The sequence below is a fragment of the Tasmannia lanceolata genome, unplaced genomic scaffold, assembly GCF_043159265.1.
Source record: "Tasmannia lanceolata isolate RefF3 unplaced genomic scaffold, GAP_Taslan_0.1 ptg000008l, whole genome shotgun sequence".
Taxonomy (NCBI): Eukaryota; Viridiplantae; Streptophyta; class Magnoliopsida; order Canellales; family Winteraceae; genus Tasmannia; species Tasmannia lanceolata.
Window position 1 is genome coordinate 11,488,124 of NW_027518685.1, and position 19,365 is coordinate 11,507,488.

Genomic DNA, 19,365 nt, shown 5'->3' on the forward strand with positions numbered 1-19,365 from the left:
TTTACTTTTCTTAGGTTAGTTAGTAGAAAATAATTATTATATTTTATTTTCTTCTTGTTGTTGTACCAGACTTGTGCATGGGGAAGATCCATGTGAAGGTTTGCTTCTTTCCCATCTTAAATAAATTCTCAAGTAAGGCGTGATTTGTGGTATTTGAGGTTTAGACATTTAGGTCACCCATATAAAGATTGATTGAATTATATATTATCTTCTAGTTTAATTATTAATAAAGATGTTGCTTCTCAGATTTTGTTTTTGTACTAATTGTGATACATACTCAGATAGTAAGAACAATAAGTAATCCTTTTCTATTAATGATCATGTTACCAAACCAACATTTGCACTTGTACATAGTGATGTTTGGTCCAACAATAGTTTTCACTCTTTAGGGATATCAATATTTTATGGAAAAGGCTTCCAACATAGGATTTCGTTTGGAAAATCCTTACTATACTAAAAGGGACAATCCTATATTTTTCGGCACGTTCTTTTCGTGAAATTCTCCTCATGTCCCGCCTGTTGGTAGCTTTTCTTTCGTAAATCTCCTTGGTTTCTATGGTTTTTTCGTCATTTCCGTGACCCTCTTACCCCTACAATAGGACAAAAAAACGCACCTGTCTCCTTTTAATTCTGCCCTTTTTTTCGTAATCGTCATAAATGTTATCTTTTTTGTAGTTTTTTCCGTAATTGTCATATTTTACAAATTGTTTTGGTATTTTTTCCATAATTTTTCATTTAAAACTTAGTATTCTGCCAATCTTTGCAGCAAAGGATGGGCGACAAGCCGACAACTGGCCTCGGCGATGGTGGCTAGCAAATTCCTATACAAAAAAAAAATCTTAAAAAATCCGTTTGAGAAATTATATGATGAAAAGCCACATGAACACGTATGACGTACCCATCATCCCACCCTTGATATTTGATCCAACAGAAGCTCACTGTTGGATCAAATATCAAGGGTGGCACCTCTGTCGTACCACCTTTACGTGTTTATACGGCCTTTCATCATACAATTTCTCAGGATAAATGAGAAATTAAGATATTGTGGGCCACAAAACCTAGATGTTTGTAGGCACTCACAAGTTCTATACGTCTTACACCATAGGATTATCCGATCCATCCATTTGATGGGCCACAATGTAAATAGGTTGTATGACAAGGTTTGTAGGGCTAGGATCATCATATGGAAATGATTTTTGGGAACAATTGATTTATATTGTTGCCCATCAAATGGATGGTCTGGTTTGGATCATCCTATGGTATAGGTTGTACGGTACTTGTTGAAAAATGCTTGACTATAGGGACTTACAACATAGATTGTGTGCGAAAAATCATTTCCATAGGATGATCCCAACTCAATGATCTATAGAGGTTTCCAAAATATACCATTCCTCGAAAAATCATTTCCATAGGATGATCCCCACCAAATGATCTATAGAGGTTTTCAAAATATACCATTCCTCTATAGACTGTAGGGTAGGATCATCATATGGGAATGATCATATGGACATTGTTTTTTGATAGGTAAGCTGGGGTTTGGCGGGGACCCCTGCTTGTTTATTAAAAAACAATACGTCACTACACGGGCTTACTAATCCCATCATTTCCCTCTAAATCATGGGGAAAAGAGATTTCCCCCAATTTTTTCCTGCAATCCAATAAATATTTATCAACAATCAACCCTATTTAATTTTTATTTAGAGGGACCTTCAATTTATGATAACATCATTCTAATTTAACCATAACCATATCAATTCCCTTTAAATCATGGAAAGAGGACATTTGCCTAATTGAATTGTTTTTTCCATATAAATGTTTTTCTTCCAAAATGCAATAAAGATTTCTCTTGGGTACAAGTTTTTAGGACCTAAAATTTAGACCAGCCACCATACGTGTCTGACTTTAGCACACGACATCGACAAAAATTAATGTGTAATATAGATGAATATGTAGAATTTTCTACAGATTTTAGGTAATTTTTTTTGCTTTTCTAGAGGATTTGAGATTAGTATTTTTCACAATTTCCCATGCGATAGGTAATATAAATGAATATGTAATCTACACAATTAATTTTTCGAATGGGGTTTTTAACATTAACCTTAATATTTCTCTAATATACTGACTGTTTTTTTTAACTTTTCATCAACAGCACTAATGACCCTCCATCGACCAAAACATAAATTGAAAAATAACATCAGCAATTATCATTTATTTTCAACATCATTTAAACTTGAAAAAGTAGAATGAGATGGGTTAGAAAGTTCGTTTATTTTTCTCTCATTAGGTACCCTAAAATCGTATCTGACGATCTTAGTGTGTCATCGCACGTGCAATTTTTTACTAGTAAAGACAAAAGTGGAAATGAGAGACGATTTAGTCACTTCCACGGTGCTTTTTAACGTGGGATTCGAGCTCACTTTCTTTTTTGTCAAAGCTCAGGTAGAGGACAATTTAGGTGGTTGGTTGTCCAGATCATGTAAATTCGTCACGCCACTCCCACCAACCAAGAAGGCAAAGGAAAAAAAGAAAAGAAAAAAGCCAATGATAGGCAAAAGAGAAGCGTTGGGGTGTCGATATCAAGTGAACATATTATTTCCCTAAGTTTCCTTTCTTAGTTGATTACTAATATAAGATGGAAATATAGACTGCACCATTTGGTATGTGGCCCTTTGTGTTTTTTTTTGGTAGGTAAAATGGGGTCGAGAAAATGGCCCTTTGTTGTTGGAAGAATCTTTAGGCTATTGGAGTTTTTTATTTCTTATTTTTTACTTAACGATTGGAAAATTTAAACAAACACAATGCATATGATCATTTGACTCTCATTCAGGGACCACTTCCATTTATTTTACCGGTTATTATTCTAAAATGACGAATTGGCCATACATACATACATACATGTGCAGGTACACATATGGGACTGGCATCCACCGCCGTATTTTGATAATGACACTAATTAATATGTTTAATCAATACTTTTTTAATTAGGTCTTCACGATTGCTACAGTACTCAAGCTACTGTCGAGTATCAGCATCTCCTATGGGAAGAAGAAAAGAGTTCCTACATCCTATATAGTGCAGATAACTTATCTACACCCTAGGCTTAAAATACAATGGGGGCCGTAATGTTTGGGGGAATCCAAAGCATTCATTTGATAGGTCCTTACATAGATAGGGTGTGCTCAAAATATCAGCTCCATAGGACCATTGCAACCCTACGATTTGTGGAGGGAAAAATGGACGTGTATAAACCTTCACAAATCTGTCCATTTTTTGCCTCCATAGTTCGAAGGGTTAGAATGATCCTATGAAGCTGATTTTTTGGGCACATACTATTTATGAGAGCGTCCATCAAATGAATGCTCTGGATCACCCAAACAATGCGGCCTCACTATATTTTAAGCTAGGGTGTAGATAAGTTATCTACATTAGGGTATAGGAACTCTTTTCTCAATATAAATCGGCTACAAATGTTGGCGGAATTACCATATAAATCAGCTACATTAGCTGAGTTTGAGCAGTTATTAAAACATTTGTAGTGCCAGTATCAGTAGCTATAAATAATAGTCCACTGTTATTCTTTAGAAGTTCATGATCTGAGAAACCATCCAAAAAGAGGCTTTATTACCGAGACTGATATGATAGTTTCTAAGTTTTGGGTTGCCTAAAAAGCAGATTTTGTCTTATTCATTTCATTTATATGTGTGGACCGAGGTGAAGGGCAGTTCTCTCCATAAAAAAGTGATCCGCGAGATGACTTTATGCGAAAGTGCCTAGCAAATCCCTAATTATAGAGAACACAACGCCTATGTTTGTCTTTTAAAATGTGAACTATTTTTTAATAAATTTATTTTCAAAAATAATTCTTTAATTGCTTTAAAAATAGGTTTCAATAGATTTGTTTTTAAAATGATTTTTGTAGTTTTTTGGGTTTTGGAAGAGTGGTTTTCACACTCTTTCTGCTAGTATTTACGTTTTGCAAACCCTTAGTAATTTGGTAATTTCACCAAAATGGAGATTTCCAAAAATCATTTATGGAATCTTCTACAGATCGGAGGGTTAGGATCATCCTATGGAAATGACTTTTGGGGCACAACCTGTTTACGTTGTGCCCAAACAGATGAACGGCTTGGATCATAAAAAAAGTGGGCCGTACCTACTTTTTTAGACTTCACGTGTTTTCACAGCCACCCATCATATAAATTCTCGTGTTTGATAGTCACTCTTTGAATTTGCAAATTGTGTTTTCTCCAGGGATTCAATAGGTTAGCACTTTTCCTTACAAACACACAAAAAAAAATATTTTTGGAAAAAATCCATGAAAAATAAGTTAAAACACTAGAAAAAAAATATTTTCCATGTAAAATTTTCAAACAGAACCATGATTGGTGGGCCTCAAGCCATTGATTTGTTTATATATGCTGTAATCCTACTTTCTTTATTTTTATTTTAGCCTCCATTTTTCAGCCTTAAAAGAAAGTCACTTTTAGGCTCCTTCCTAAAATACACTGGCCCCCCCTTCTGTCCTATTTAAAGAAAATGTTAAAAGGAAAGTCACTTTTAGGCTCAATCCTAAAAGACATTGGGCCCCACTTCTGTCTCATTTATTTGATCGAATCCATTGATCCAAATGGCAACCACAAGGCACACGAAATGCCGCTAAGAGTACCTTGATTGGATGATCGTAGGCCCTTGATCCAACAATCTTTGATCAAAACCTTGTTCAAGGGTTCTGCCAAGAAAAGTTTTAACTGGAACAAAAAAATGCAGCAAATCATGGGCAAAACCTTCTCACTAAATTAAATTTCTAGAGTCCTCCCTCAAAGACCCCAACTCAGTTTCTCTTATTTTAACTCTCTCTTTACTCAAACCAGAGAATTTATATGATGGGTGGCCGTGAAAACACGTGAAGTCCAAAAAAGTAGGTATGGCCCACTCTTTTTTTTATGATTCAAACCGTTCATATGTTTGGGCACAACGTAAATAGGTTGTGCCCCAAAAATCATTTCCTATTTAGGTTGTGCCCCAAAAATCATTTCCATAGGATGATCCTAACCCTCCGATCTGTAGAAGATTCCATAAATGATTTTTGGAAATCTCCATATTCATATCAGTTCAGATCGGAGGGTTAGGATCATCCTATGGAAATGATTTTTGGGCCATAACCTATTTATGTTGTGCCCAAACATATGAACGGTTTGGATCATCAAAAAAAGTGGGATGTACCTACCTTTTTAGACTTCACGTGTTTTCACGGCCACCCGTCATATAAATTCTCCTCAAACCATTCCAAGATCTGTTCTAAACTAACATACCAAACCCAAAATCCCTCCCTTCTCCTCTACTCTCTATTCATCTCAAGTTGTAATACAACAAAATAAAAACAAGGAAATGGTATTGCGACTCCAAGTTTGGATTCAATAGTCAAGAGCCTCAAGACTCATGAAAGTTCTGTTTGACCCACAACATTACAAGTTGAGAGTCACACCAATAGAGGAAATATAAAGAAGACAAAACCTAGCATTCGCTTGAATGATCCAAAAATTCGAATTCATTCTACTACTATGGCCTTGTTCGTTGGCCCTGTTTGTTTTGGATCTTGAGAACCGATCGTGCGTCCTTTGGTTTTTGCGTTAAAATTGATTATTCAGTCCAACAATCAGTTTTAAACTCAAAATCAATTCTCAAAATCCAAAACGAACCAGGCCTAAGTGGCAGAGAAAGTATTCAATTGTCAATAGTTATGACCACCCTCACTCCATGTCAAAAGCGATATCATGAAAATGAATGTTTTGTATCCTTCATGTAGGGCTGCAACTCAAGCCGGGTTTTACCCGACCCGCATCGACCCGACCCAAAAATAGCCTGGGTCGGGTTCAGGTTTCATGCGTTTTGGGTCGAGCCGGGTTCAGCATTCAAAAGCCCGCATGAATCTCGGGTCGAGCCGGGTTTGAGGGGCCCGACCCGACCCAACCCGACCCGAGTTACATAAGTTATAGTATGTACATTTTTTCTATTGTTAGTTAAAAGTTAAATGGATAATTACATTTACACCCCCTCTAGTTTCTGACACATCCACTTCCACCCCTATAGTTTAAAACGTGACAAATACACCCTTGTAGTTTCAATTTGTTTAAGGTAGGCCCCCTCAGCTGAAGGTTCGTCCATAGATTGAAGGGTTAGGATGATCCGATGGAGCTGATTTTTTGGGCACACCCTATCTATGTCAGGACCCATCAAACGAACGCTTTGGATCATCCAAATAATGTGAGCCCACATTATTTGGATGATTTTTTGGTAGTGTTTGGATTCGGGTAGGGGCCCACATTATTTGGATGATCCAAAGCGTTCATTTGATGGGTCCCGGCATAGATATGGTGTGCCCAAAAAATCAGCTCCATTGGATCATCCTAACCCTTCAATCTATGGACGAACCTTCAGCTGAGGGGGCAAACCTTAAACAAATTGAAACTACAGGGGTGTATTTGTCACGTTTTAAACTATAGGGGTGGAAGTGGATGTGTCAGAAACTAGAGGGGGTGTAAATGTAATTATCCCAAAGTTAAAAGTGAAAACCCACGCACCCACTGTTACTGTATGTGAGTGTAATTTCTGCTTCTATGAGTTGGAGTTGATTCAAGTGTTTGATTCAGCTTTGTTTGATTGTAATTACAACATTGTTTGATTACAGCATTGTTTGATTCAAGTGTGATGTGAGTGTAATTACATCATTGTTTGATTCAAGTGTAATGTGAGTGTAATTTCTGCTTCTATGAGTTGAGTTGCCTTGCCAAACAAGAATTTTCCTTAAAAATTTGCGTCAACATGAAAAAACCCGACCCGACCCGAACCGACCCGAGATTTATCATGGGTAGGGCCGGGTTTGGGAATCGTGGGTTTTCTGAAAAAAAACCCGACCCGACCCGACCCGAGATATTTCTCGGGTAGGGTTGGGTTCTCCAAAACCCGACCCGCCCGACCCGAGTTGCAGCCCTACCTTCATGTACTCTGGTCCTCTTCGATACTACACAAATTGGTCATTATTTGCTAATGAAATTATTTTAAGTTAATTTCATTTGTGAATTGAAACTGGAAATAAAATCAAAGGTTCTAAGATGGATTTTTCTTTGACTGGGACAAAAATTAAAACCGAATCAACCGGTAACTTAAACCGAATCAATGGGTTCTAAGACGCTTATGCACCTGAATTTGCATGGTTCCAAACTACCTTCCACCTGACCTTTATGTTACGGACCGCCGGTTCCTTTCCCTTGCTCACTAAAGTTCATTACCAACTCAACCTGACTGTTCTCCCAATACCAAGTTTCCTCCTCTCTTGCTTCCAATTGAAAGGATCCTCAAATTCTTGTTTTTACTGAAGAAACTATTGTTGCTTGCCAAGGATAAACCTTTTCGCCCCTTGCGCAAAAGGTGTGGAAATGTTATTTCCACATCTTGGGAAAAGTCCAAATCCAAGCACATAGGAAGATGAGAAAGGAACTGGTGTCACCCCTCATCCCCTCTCAACATCTTTGTTCTTTCCACAGCCAAGGCCAAAACTAAGGCTTTTTTTTGTCCAAATACCAATCGGTAGTGCCTATGCTTCCTCCTGAGAGGCCATGTTCTCGCAATAACCCAAGGCCTTGATGAATTCATCTTCCTATAACAAAAAAAATATCACCTCTTTTGTCTCTCCACCCAACATTACTTGACCCTTCTGCCTTCAAACCACCCTTACCCCAACTATAAGAACACCACCCCACCCATCACTTTCCAATCTCCTTCCTTTCTTCTCACTCCAACAATGGCATCTCTCTACTCCCATGCCTTCTACTATCCTACCAAATGCTCCTCTGATAGAGAAAATGGTCCAACAAGCCACATACAGAAACTAAACTCCATCAAATTAAATGGGAGTACTAGTATGGCTACAACAAAAGTTGATGGCCTGAGCCAGTCAGTTGGTGCCACCACCGCCGCCGCTTTCACTTCAGTTGCGTCCGTGGCTGAAACTGCCTACACTGAAAGAAAAACAAATCGTCAAAACATCCCAACAAAGAAGCAACTGGTTGATCCTTTCCGACAAGGGCTCATCATTGAAGGTGATGTCGGATATCGACAGACCGTTGTCATACGGTCCTATGAAGTTGGCCCTGATAATACTGCAACTTTAGAGAGCATCCTCAATCTTCTTCAGGTAATAACCTAGCTCTTGTTGTTATATCTTAGATTCATTGGACAAAGTAATGGTGATAAAATCTATCCATCTAGAGAGAGAATTTATATAGTTCTGTCCTAGTAGGGTATTTTATGTTGTCATTTCCTGATGTTTAGACCATAGTTACTAGAAACTTCCTAGTTGGATGGGAAGCTTACTTCCCCAAAAACTCGCTTCGAAAGCTAAGTTTTTCCTGCTTCCCAAATTTAGGAGAAGCGCACTTCCCAGACCCTTCCTACGTGTTTCCTCTTAATTAAAAGTACGCTTACTATTTAGGTGATTATTCCTTACCAAAAGAATATTTTATCATTTCCTAAAACTTGTAATTCTAATTAGTTACAAAGTCTTATTTTCTACTTGTAATCCTTATGTATATTAACCCTTACTCCCTAACCTACTACAATCCTACTCTTTCTAAGTACTCCTTGTTCGCTTCCGATGAGGTGTCTTACATGTTTTATATTGAATTTCAATGACGCTTTTCACACATTCTCTTTTTACCTTTTTAGAGCTTTTCGCTTCCTGTATTTTCTCTATTCTGAACTCCTCGCTTCCCGGTTTCGCTTACCGCATCGCTCCTCACACTGGTTTCCCACTCTGGCAACTACGGTTTATACTCTAATAATATAATTTGGGTGATAGAAGTTCTTTTATTTTATGGATCACTGTGAGCATTGTAGGAAACTGCCTTGAACCATGTATGGATGTCGGGTCTCCTCGGCGATGGATTCGGAGCAACCCATGGAATGATAAGAAACAGTCTAATATGGGTTGTTACAAGGATGCAAGTCCAAGTCGATAGCTATCCCATCTGGTGAGTTCTGTCATCATCGTCGCCATCATCATCATCATCATCAAAATTGTTGTTATTGCATGAATGCTTAGAAGGTGTTTAGTAATTCTCAATTCTGTTCTGAAAGGCATTTTTTGTGTTTCTTTTGGAATGGAACAATTTCAGTGCCCATTACTCCGTTTCAAAAAAAGATGTAATAATTTTTACGACAAAGAAGAGGAAAATGGGAAGAAGAATAGAGAAATTAAAGCAAAGTATAACTACATAGTTTGTTAGACCTATCATTTATTAATCCATGAGAAAATCTATCTAAAATCAACATAATGCAAATACCATCTATGTAATCCAGTTAAAGAAAAGCTTTTGTGATTGTTAACACAAGCACCCCATTTGATTGAAGATGGTTTTGTCAACTGAGTAGGCCCTTAAAAGGCAATGGACTTTTCTAAAAGAATGGTAAAAAATATATAACAAATAAAACCAGAAAGCTGGTGTTTTTTGTTCCGGTTTTCATATCGGAATGGAACGTTCCCAGAAATTCTGTTCCTACCTTTCATTTCATGGACTTTCACCTCCTTTCTACACTTTCACCTCGCTTGAACATATATCCAAAACCATAACCTGAAAACTTCATGGACTTTCGGAATTGTAGGGGAGAAGTAGTGGAGATTGACACATGGGTAGGAGCATCAGGGAAGAATGGAATGCGAAGAGATTGGATGATACGAAGTCACCTGACAGGACACGTGTTTGGTCTTGCGACCAGGCAAGACTCTTGAGTACATATCTTCTGCCTCTTTTTCTTATTGATGCTTTTATTGGGCATGTGCTGATCTGAAGGAATTGAACATGTGCAGTACTTGGGTGATGATGAACCAACAAACAAGGTGCCTATCAAAAATGCCAGAAGAGGTGAGAGCTGAGATTTCGCCTTGGTTTGTCAACAGGCAAGCAATCCAAGAAGATCTCCTTGAAAAGATAATAAAGTTAGATGATAAGGCCAAGTATGCGAATTCTGACTTGAAGGTAAACATTGAACTACTGTTTCATAACTTCGTACTGATGTAATCATGCTTTGAACTTGTGATTTAACAGCATCGTTTCAAATAAAAATAAAATCTCTACAAAGCCACCTAAAAAAATTTGATGGTACTCAATTGAGTTTTTCAAGTTTAAAAAGATGTCTAGACTGATTATTGAGGCTTTGTTTTATGTATTCAGTTTGAAATTTTCAAGTGAGACAATTGAGTTTTTTAGTTTTTACTGCCACACAGATGAGTTTTAAGTACTTGACAAGTTTTTAAACTCTTATCATTTGGGATCTTCCTTCAGAGCTTTGCCTCCCTTACAATTCTCATTTCAAATTACTACAATAAAATTGAATTCCTCCAAAAATGAAAGAACAAATTATACAATTTGGGTTCCAACCTTCTTTATTTTTCCATTTTTCCTTACAGTGCCATTTATGATTGTATTTTACATCACTAAATAATGCAATTTTGGATGTTGCAGCCAAAGAGGAGTGACTTGGATATGAACCACCATGTCAACAATGTCAAATATGTCGGATGGATGCTAGAGGTGAAGACAGTTGCTATGTCATCAATTTGCACTAGGGATATTTCTCAGGCAAAGGTTTTAGGGATCAAGGCCAGCCCGCGCCCCCCGCCCCCCGCCTCACAAACACACACACACACACACACATCTTAACATGCCAAAAAGAGAAATGAAGAAAAAAAATTGCCATGATAAAATCTAAATAGATCTGAATTATTTCTTTTCCAGGCAATTCCTGACTTGTTTTTCGAGGGTCACCAACTTTCCAGTATCATTCTAGAATACAGAAGAGAATGTGGAAGTTCAGAAATGGTGCAGTCCCTCTGTGAACCAGATGAAGATTCAATCCATGAAGAAGAAAATGACATGAATCTACGTAGAAGATTTTCTTTGACACGACAAATTCTTGAGGGCCATGGACTGTTGGGTTCTTTTGATAAATGGCCATTAAGATATACACATCTACTCCAGATAAAAGGGGAATCTAAAAATGAAGAGATTGTTAGAGGAAGGACAACATGGAGAAAGAAGGTCTCCACCAAGCCATTTTCAACTTAACGAATTATAGACTTCACAAAAGGCTTGAAGCAAGATGGGGTTCTTACTTCACTTCAGCTCAATCTTTCCATTGGCCTCAAGTTGTAATGATGCCTATATTCCATTATTCCATGGCAAAGTCCTACTAAAAAAGGTAGGCGGTGTATGCGAATGGAAGGAACGCAGACAAAAAAGAAGGCTTAAATTTTAGAAACCATGAATGGGGAATTTAGAAGCTGTGATCAGGTGGTCGAGGTGGTAAATCGTTGTGCTTTTGTATTATCCAGTTTTCTTTCACAAAAGGCATTACAAGCCAAGGTATTCATTAATAAAGTATTGGATGCAAGTGATGAATTGTGTATATTCAGTATTCATCTTGATTTTAGTTGAGCTGAATATGTATACGCTGTACATTCGGTGTATATGTCATTCACTACAGTTTATGATTTTCAAAAACAGAGGGAAAAAACCACCGATGATGATGAATGGGGGCATTTCCTAGAGGTTTAGGGCCCCCCTGAGCAAGTATATTTGTGCCTCTAGAAGAAGATGGGGCTACTTTATATAGACGTTCTATGCCTTAATAACTGCACAATAACTAGAGAGCCCACTTAGGCTAGAGAAATGTTCCAAAGAAAAAGGGCACAATAACTAGAGAGCCCACTTAGGCTGGAGAAATGTTCCAAAGAAAAAGGGAAGTGATACCGCCCCTTTTGTTTACTTGGAACACCCAGCAGCAGTGTACGTGGCAATCAGCCCCATTGAATCCTTCTGACATGAAGTACATCGTCTTCTAAATTACATCCATTTAAGTTTTATGGCATTTTATGTATACATGTTTTGCATCCTTTCTCGTAGCATGGGATGCCCGGATCCATTTACATGTCCTAATTTTTTTTTAAATGCATATTCACATCGCTATTTTCCTTGCCCTTTTCAGTAATTGTATCCGGTTATAATAGCTAGCTCGACCATAAAGAACAAGCAAGGTTTTAAATGTCGGTTTCTGTGATGGTTTCAGTTTCGATGAAAATTTTGGCCGAAATCATGTAAAATTTTGTTTTTTTTAAAAAAAAATTTTAACTGAAATGTATAAAAAACTTTGGTGTAAATTTCAACCATTTCGATGGAAATCTTTAATATTTTGGTAGAAAATTTTTAAGTTAATAAGGATGAAAAGGTCGATTCGGCAAAATTTTCGAGGAAATCATGTAACATTTCAGTTCAAAGTACATTCGGCGCCGGCGCCGGCGGCCCCGTAATCCGAAATTTCGGCATTTCGGCCGAAATTTAAAACCATGAACAAGTATGCAGTTGATCTTCTAGATAGAGTCACTTAATCCAACCATAAAGGCAGGCTTAGGATCTGGATGTCTAAATTGTCAATATGTAGCTATGATGCAAAAACTTCACGACTTGGAAAACAGAACCGATTGAGCTCACCTCCACCGAGGATAAAATTTTACATAGAATGGAAAAGGATGTTAGATCGATCAAGTTTATAGAACAGGCCAATGGTATTCTTTAGAAGGGACTCCTGAAATTGAATGAGGATCATGCAAGCTTATCCTTGGTTTCATATTAATCACTTTAGCATAAATATATTTCATTCAATTTCAAAAAAATGCTTCTGGTTTAGGATTCATAGTCCAAGTCGATCTTAAACTAAAGTAAAATTTCTCAATCTTGAGGCTAGATTAAGTTTATAAAATAAAATAAAGATAATTATTTCTATCTCGTGATGGAATTTCTTTTAAATCATTAAGACAAGCAACAACTTTGATACAAACTTTACTTTCCCCAGTCTTGTGTTCTCCCACCACCAAGCATATGCTAAAAGCTCAATTTTGGCAACTAAGGTCTGACGGGCATTGGTGATATCACTAGGAACCACTTGGATGATGTGTTCTCTTGGACAATTGGGAGGAACGGTTCCAATGAGTTAGAGGTCCGTGCTCTAACTGAGTTAGAGGTTCAATGGAATTAGTGTCCGGACATGGGTAGAACTCGCCCGTAAAAGCTAACCATTAAGGGGAGGGTGCCCAAGTCCTTTATAAAGCCCATCCACATCTATTACACTTCAGATGTGGGATCTTTGCTTTCACCTGGAACCCCAACAATTAGGGGCATCTGTTTATGACATGTACATTAGTTTCCATTTCACACACCTTCAACAACGATAATAAAATGTCTGATTTCACCCACCTCTCTCACCGCTTTGAGACACAGATTTATCATTTAAAAAAATCCAGCCTATATAAAATGTGGCCACCACTAATGTTAACGTGTAAGGCCTTTCATGCAAACACAGAGCGGCCCTCAGTATTTAGGTGATCTAAACCATTCATTTGTTGGTCCTTGATGTAGATAGGGTGTGCCAAGAAAATCTTCTCCATAGGATGATCAACCCTCCGATCTGTGGAGGTTTAAAATAGACGGCACAGTATAAAAACCTCCACAGATCAGAGGGTTGAGATCAGCCTATGGAGAAGATTTTCTGGGCACATCTTATCTATGCCAGGGCCCAACAAATGAATGGCTTGGATCACCCAAACAATGCGGGCCCTCTGTATTCTTGGGCTGCTCGTGCACACACGGGCCATTCACCATACAAACTCTCGTTACTAAACTTAAATCAATGGTTTAGATTAGACAAGGACATTTATGTAAGTTACTCAAACTACTCGAATCCACTCCCTTTTCTAGAGGATTCATTCACTTTCTCCCCTCACGCCTCCCTACATACCCAACGTTTTAGGGTACTTTATTACAACATATCTTTCCCTCTCTCGCATTTCCAAACTTTACACCAGTTAGGGTTAGGGTTTTACCAACTTAGGGTTAGGGTTTCTACTTTTCTTCCCTCCTTCCATCCCTCTACCATGGCAACCGCAGTACTCCCCCGTTCCACAACCTCAAAAACAGAGAGCTACGTCGACAACAAGCGCAAAGACGACATCCGCCGAGCCAACATAGCCGCAGCCTCCGCCATAGCCGACGCAGTCCGAACGAGCCTAGGCCCAAAAGGGATGGACAAAATGATATCGACAGCCTCCGGTGAAGTAATCATAACCAACGACGGAGCCACCATCCTCAACAAAATGGAAGTCCTCCAACCCGCCGCCAAAATGCTCGTCGATCTCTCCAAATCCCAAGACGTCGTCGCCGGTGACGGCACCACCACTGTCGTCGTCATCGCCGGCTCCCTCCTCAAACATTGCCTCTCCCTCCTCAATTTAGGTATCCACCCAACCCTAATTTCAGATTCCCTCCATAAACTCTCCCAAAAAGCTGTTGATATCCTCACCGCTATGGCGGTCCCTGTTTCGCTCTCGGATCGCGATGCCCTAACTAAATCTGCATCTACTTCTCTCAATAGTAAGGTTGTGAGTCAGTACTCTTCGCTCCTCGCGCCTTTAGCTGTTGATGCTGTGCTCTCTGTTGTGGATCCTGGTAAGCCGGAGATGGCGGATCTTAGGGATGTTAAGATTGTGAAGAAGCTCGGCGGGACTGTAGATGATACTGAGCTTGTGAAGGGTCTGGTTTTTGATAAGAAGGTTAGCCATTCTGCTGGCGGTCCGACTAGGGTTGATAATGCGAAGATTGCGGTTATCCAGTTCCAGATCTCGCCTCCGAAGACTGATATTGAGCAGAGTATTATTGTCTCGGATTATACGCAGATGGATCGGATTTTGAAGGAGGAGAGGAATTATATACTGGGGATGATTAAGAAGATTAAGGCGACTGGATGTAATGTGCTTTTGATTCAGAAGAGTATTTTGAGGGATGCTGTGACTGATCTGTCGCTGCATTATCTTGCGAAGGCGAAGATTTTAGTTATTAAGGATGTGGAGAGGGATGAGATAGAGTTTATTACAAAAACACTGAATTGTTTGCCTATTGCGAATATAGAACATTTTCGCGTGGAGAAATTAGGGTTTGCGGATTGTGTGGAGGAGGTTTCGGTTGGGGATGGGAAGATTGTGAAGATTATGGGGATTAAGGATATGGGAAGGACTGCGACTGTGCTTGTTCGGGGTTCGAATCAGCTGGTTATTGATGAGGCTGAGCGGAGCTTGCACGATGCTTTGTGTGTGATTAGGTGTTTGGTGAGTAAGAGGTATTTGATTGCAGGAGGTGGGGCGCCTGAGATTGAGCTTTCGAGGCAGCTTGGAGCATGGGCGAAGGTTTTGCAAGGGATGGAGAGTTATTGTGTGAAGTCATTTGCGGAGGCGCTTGAGGTGATTCCGTATACGTTGTCGGAAAATGCAGGGTTGAATCCAATTACTATTGTGACAGAGCTTAGAAATCGTCACGCGCAAGGGGAGATCAATGCGGGGATCAATGTGAGGAAGGGGCAGATTACTAATATTCTTGAGGAGAACGTGGTGCAGCCGTTGTTGGTGAGTACGAGTGCGATTACGTTGGCGACTGAGTGCGTGAGAGTGATATTGAAGATCGACGACATAATTACGGTCAGATAATCTCTATAAAAATAGCATGATGCCACTGGACTGAGAAAGCTTTTGGTAGCTTTTAGTTTTGCTATCTATTTCTGTTGTGTTTTTTGCTAAAGTACTCATCTTCTTTTTGGAATTGTGCTGGTAAAACACTTATAGGCTTGTGGTTTTGTTTGCGGATGTTTATTTCTAATGTGGGTTTATTTGCATTTAACTTTGGTGTTTTTATGGTCACTTTTTTTTAACAGTCTTTATGTTTATTTCTGAGGGCGAGCCTTGGCGCAACGGTAAGGTTGCTCCATTGTGACCTGGTGGTCACGGGTTCGAGTCACAGAAACAGCCTCTCTGCAAAGCAGGGTAAGGCTGTGTACATCTAGCCCTCCCCAGACCCCGCAATGGCGGGAACCTCGTGCACTGGGCCGCCCTTTTATGTTTATTTCTAACGTTAGTTAATTTTCTTTTAGTTTTTTTTAACAGTCTTCATTTGCTCTGTTATTCAGTTGCAATCGTTATCATTGTAGTTCAATGAATGGGGCATTTATTATTTCTGTCGAACCGTTTAAGTAGTTGTGGAATCCATGTTATGCATGCATGCTTTTATGCTTGCTATATTTTGTGGGTTATACACTGAAATCTCTATTTAAAGCCGTAGATGTAGGAACTGATGGATTGATGTTTGTTAACCCGTTAACTGTTGGGTGGATGTATCACTATGTTGCTGGACCTTGGGGTCCTGCTTCTAAGTGCATCCTGGATTTGCTTGAGAATGCGGGCATTTAGTTTGTGCAAAGATTACATAATCTGAAATGCAAGTTATTGTGTAGCCTCTACCATTACCATGGTTGGAAATCTCTCAGCTGACTCTAGAATTGATTGTGATAAATTGAGTTTGCTTGAGCAATGACTGGTTTTAACATTGTACGACTTTCTAAAGTTTAATTTGAGTCTTTGCTTGGGTCAATCGATCTGCTTGAGATGCTGATAGTTTTCTTTTTGTGCAATTGTTCTTTAAAACTATAAGTCAATCTGCAAATTAGATCAAGGTTAAGCATCATTTGATGAATTGCATTCAACTGCACACTCAATGCACACATTGTGTGTGTGTGTGTAAAGCCATAAAATGCTCATTTCATGCGCTGATACAAAACATGCATATTGATTTAACATATTTATCCTCTTTTTGTGGCATACATATGTGTGTGTGTATAAAACATAAACTACTAATGCCATCCATTGATGCAAAACTTGTGTATTGATGTAACATATTTTATCCTTCTCTGTTGGATTAGCATGGTGCTCCATTTTATCCTTCTCCGTTGGTTTAGCATGGTTGGAGCACCGTACAAGTTTTCGACTTAGGTGTTTTTAGGTGGGAGGGTATCCATAAACCTTTCAACTTTCCTTTGTCATAGTGGCTTCTTAGGGGGTGCAAAAGTCCTTGTGAGTTTGATGCTATTGATGTTGGTAGTAATATGTCATGTTTTGGGGAATGTCAGTTAAGACAGGTTTTGTACAATGAGTTGGAATGCCCATTGCCATGTGGTAAAACCATAAAAGTTAGTGGTTTTGTGGGCATGGTTTTAAATCTCGACCGAAATCCGAAATCCGGAATACTCGAAACATTCCCCGAAATTTTGGTCTGAAATCTAAGGAATATCACCAAAAAATCCGGATTTTATTCAATATTTAATATTTGCCCGGAATTTCAGCCGAAATTGTACGAGATAAAATGTTACTTTATTCGATTTCGTTGGATTTCCTCCGAAATTTTGAAATTTCGGTTTCGATGAGGACCGAAACGCATTCCAAAACCGAAATTTGAAACCATGTTTGTGGGTATAGGTATCGTAGGTAAGGGGCATATCTTGACCATCATCTTTTCAATGACATCTGCAGTGTTTGTTATTAGCTTTGTTTACTTAATGCTGGGATTTAAAGTTGCAGCCTCCAACTCGAAGAAGGGAAAAAAAATAGACGTTGATGTAATGGAGCAATACAAATTTCTTTTTGTAAATGCCAAAATAGAAAGGTCAAGGGAATAAAGATTGATCTCACAAAAGGAAAACAATGTCAAACTTGACCTACAAGCTTACTTCACCAGTCCAACCTCTCTTCCCTGTTTCAACCTCATAAAAATCACAATTCTCGGACTTGTTGAAGAACATCTCCCTCTACAGCTATTTATAATTGTCTCTAGCTCCTTCCCTAGTAAGTAAATTTCGTTTAACCTATGAAGATGATTCAAAGCCTATTCAACACTGGCAATTCCACCAATTCATGTAGACCAGTAGGATATGCTTTCCATTTTTTCAAATGCACACAAATCCATACAAATCGCATCCATTCCCTAGATCTTGCTTTAAAGATGTCACCACTCATCAAATGATGATTGATTGTCTTGAGTTAATGGATTAAGCTCCAATTCCTTGGTCGCATCTTCATCAACATTTTTGGTTGTTTAGGTTATATCCTCTGCAAAGCAAGGGTAAGGCTGCATACATGTAGCCCTCCCCAGACCCCGCAATGGCGGGAGCCTCGTGCGCTGGGCTGCCCTTTTTTAGGTTATATCCTCTTCACCTTCATCATGTTCAATCAAGTTTGATCATTTGGTTGGCTTTTCAAAGGAAAAGGTGTTCCATACCTCTACATGTAAAGCACTTACTTGAGGGTTTGGTCTAAAAACCAATGGGATGATGGCATCGTCACTTGCATCATGTGGAGAGCTCGAGGAATCGAATAGGTATACACTCTTAAATACTCCATTTCCATTTCGAAGACTGCTGGTAATGGTTAATGAGAGTTTGAGAATCATCTACCAATAGATATTTCGAATTTAGCTCTCTCTTCATGATGCCACAACATCTAATAGGAGCAAGTCCTTACCAAACTCTTGATTGTTGAATATCTTGCCACCATTGTGTCTTAGAACCTCAGAGCTTTGATTATTTGGTCAGCCATTCAAAGGAAATGGTGTTCTATACCTCTACATGTAAAGCACTCGAGGGTTTGGTCTAGAAACCAATGGGCTGATGCCATCATCACTTGCATCATGCGGAGAGCTCGAGGAATCGATTAACTGTACACTCTTAAATACTCCATTTCCATTGGTTAGACTGGTGGTAATGGTTAATGAGAGTTTGAGAATAGTCTACCAATAGATATTTTGCATGTAGCTCTTTTTTCATGATGTCACAACATCTAATAGGAGCAAGACCTTACCAAACCCTCAGTTACTTGAATATGTTGCCACCATAGTGCCTTATCAACTCAGAGCTTAAAGCAAATTTTTATCTCCTCGAATAGATCCTTCCAATTGAAAAGGCAACCAACGCTCATGGGCTGATTTTGGAAAGTCTCTACTTGGGAGTTTTCCGTGCTTTTTGGTTCCTTGAGTTTGATGCCTTTTGAGGTCATCTCAGTACCTTCAATTGACCATACCTCCATTCCATTTCACAAATTAGTTGGCAAGTTGTAACCATCGTCCTTTATTGGTTGATTTGTTATGCCCCAAACTTTGATATCACCTTCTGGTTGAGTAGGAGCTGGATTTCTCCTTTTCTTCTCTTTGATGAAATTTTGTTAAGGTCAAGTGAAATAAGTTAACTCAATAAGTTTTTTCACCCACCTTAAGATCTTCGGTGAAGTCAGGGATGTGTTGATTTGAGGTAGTGGTGGATGAAGAATAGAAATGTTGTTAGATTATCTGAGTTATAGTGTCTGCTTACAAAGGACATATCTCATTCTTTTGATAAGCTCCAAGTGTAACATGGTTTTTATGAATTAGAATCCTTTATCACTGGTTA

At 38.8% G+C, this 19,365-nt stretch overlaps 2 protein-coding genes across 2 annotated transcripts; both read left to right on the forward strand.

The window, feature by feature from the left end:
- The first annotated feature begins 7,801 nt into the window (after positions 1-7,801).
- LOC143882727 (palmitoyl-acyl carrier protein thioesterase, chloroplastic-like) lies at positions 7,802-11,123 on the forward strand. The gene is made up of 6 exons (XM_077386161.1): positions 7,802-8,194; positions 8,896-9,029; positions 9,661-9,774; positions 9,866-10,034; positions 10,521-10,589; positions 10,794-11,123. The coding sequence occupies exons 1-6, from the start codon at positions 7,802-7,804 to the stop codon at positions 11,121-11,123; spliced, it is 1,209 nt and encodes a 402-aa protein (XP_077242276.1).
- Positions 11,124-13,840: 2,717 nt separating this feature from the next.
- On the forward strand, positions 13,841-15,776 carry LOC143884358 (TCP-1/cpn60 chaperonin family protein). The gene has a single exon (XM_077387872.1). It carries the CDS (start codon positions 13,985-13,987, stop codon positions 15,584-15,586), a length of 1,602 nt encoding a protein of 533 aa, XP_077243987.1. The 5' UTR covers positions 13,841-13,984; the 3' UTR covers positions 15,587-15,776.
- Positions 15,777-19,365: the final 3,589 nt, after the last annotated feature.

Coding starts and splice junctions, on each gene's coding strand:
- LOC143882727 (XM_077386161.1), top strand. CDS start 7,802: ATGGCATCTCTCTACTCCCATGCCTTCTACTATCCTACCAAATGCTCC. Junction 8,195..8,895: donor GCATCCTCAATCTTCTTCAG/GTAATAACCTAG, acceptor TGAGCATTGTAG/GAAACTGCCTTGAACCATGT. Junction 10,590..10,793: donor ATGTCGGATGGATGCTAGAG/GTGAAGACAGTT, acceptor TTTCTTTTCCAG/GCAATTCCTGACTTGTTTTT.
- LOC143884358 (XM_077387872.1), top strand. CDS start 13,985: ATGGCAACCGCAGTACTCCCCCGTTCCACAACCTCAAAAACAGAGAGC.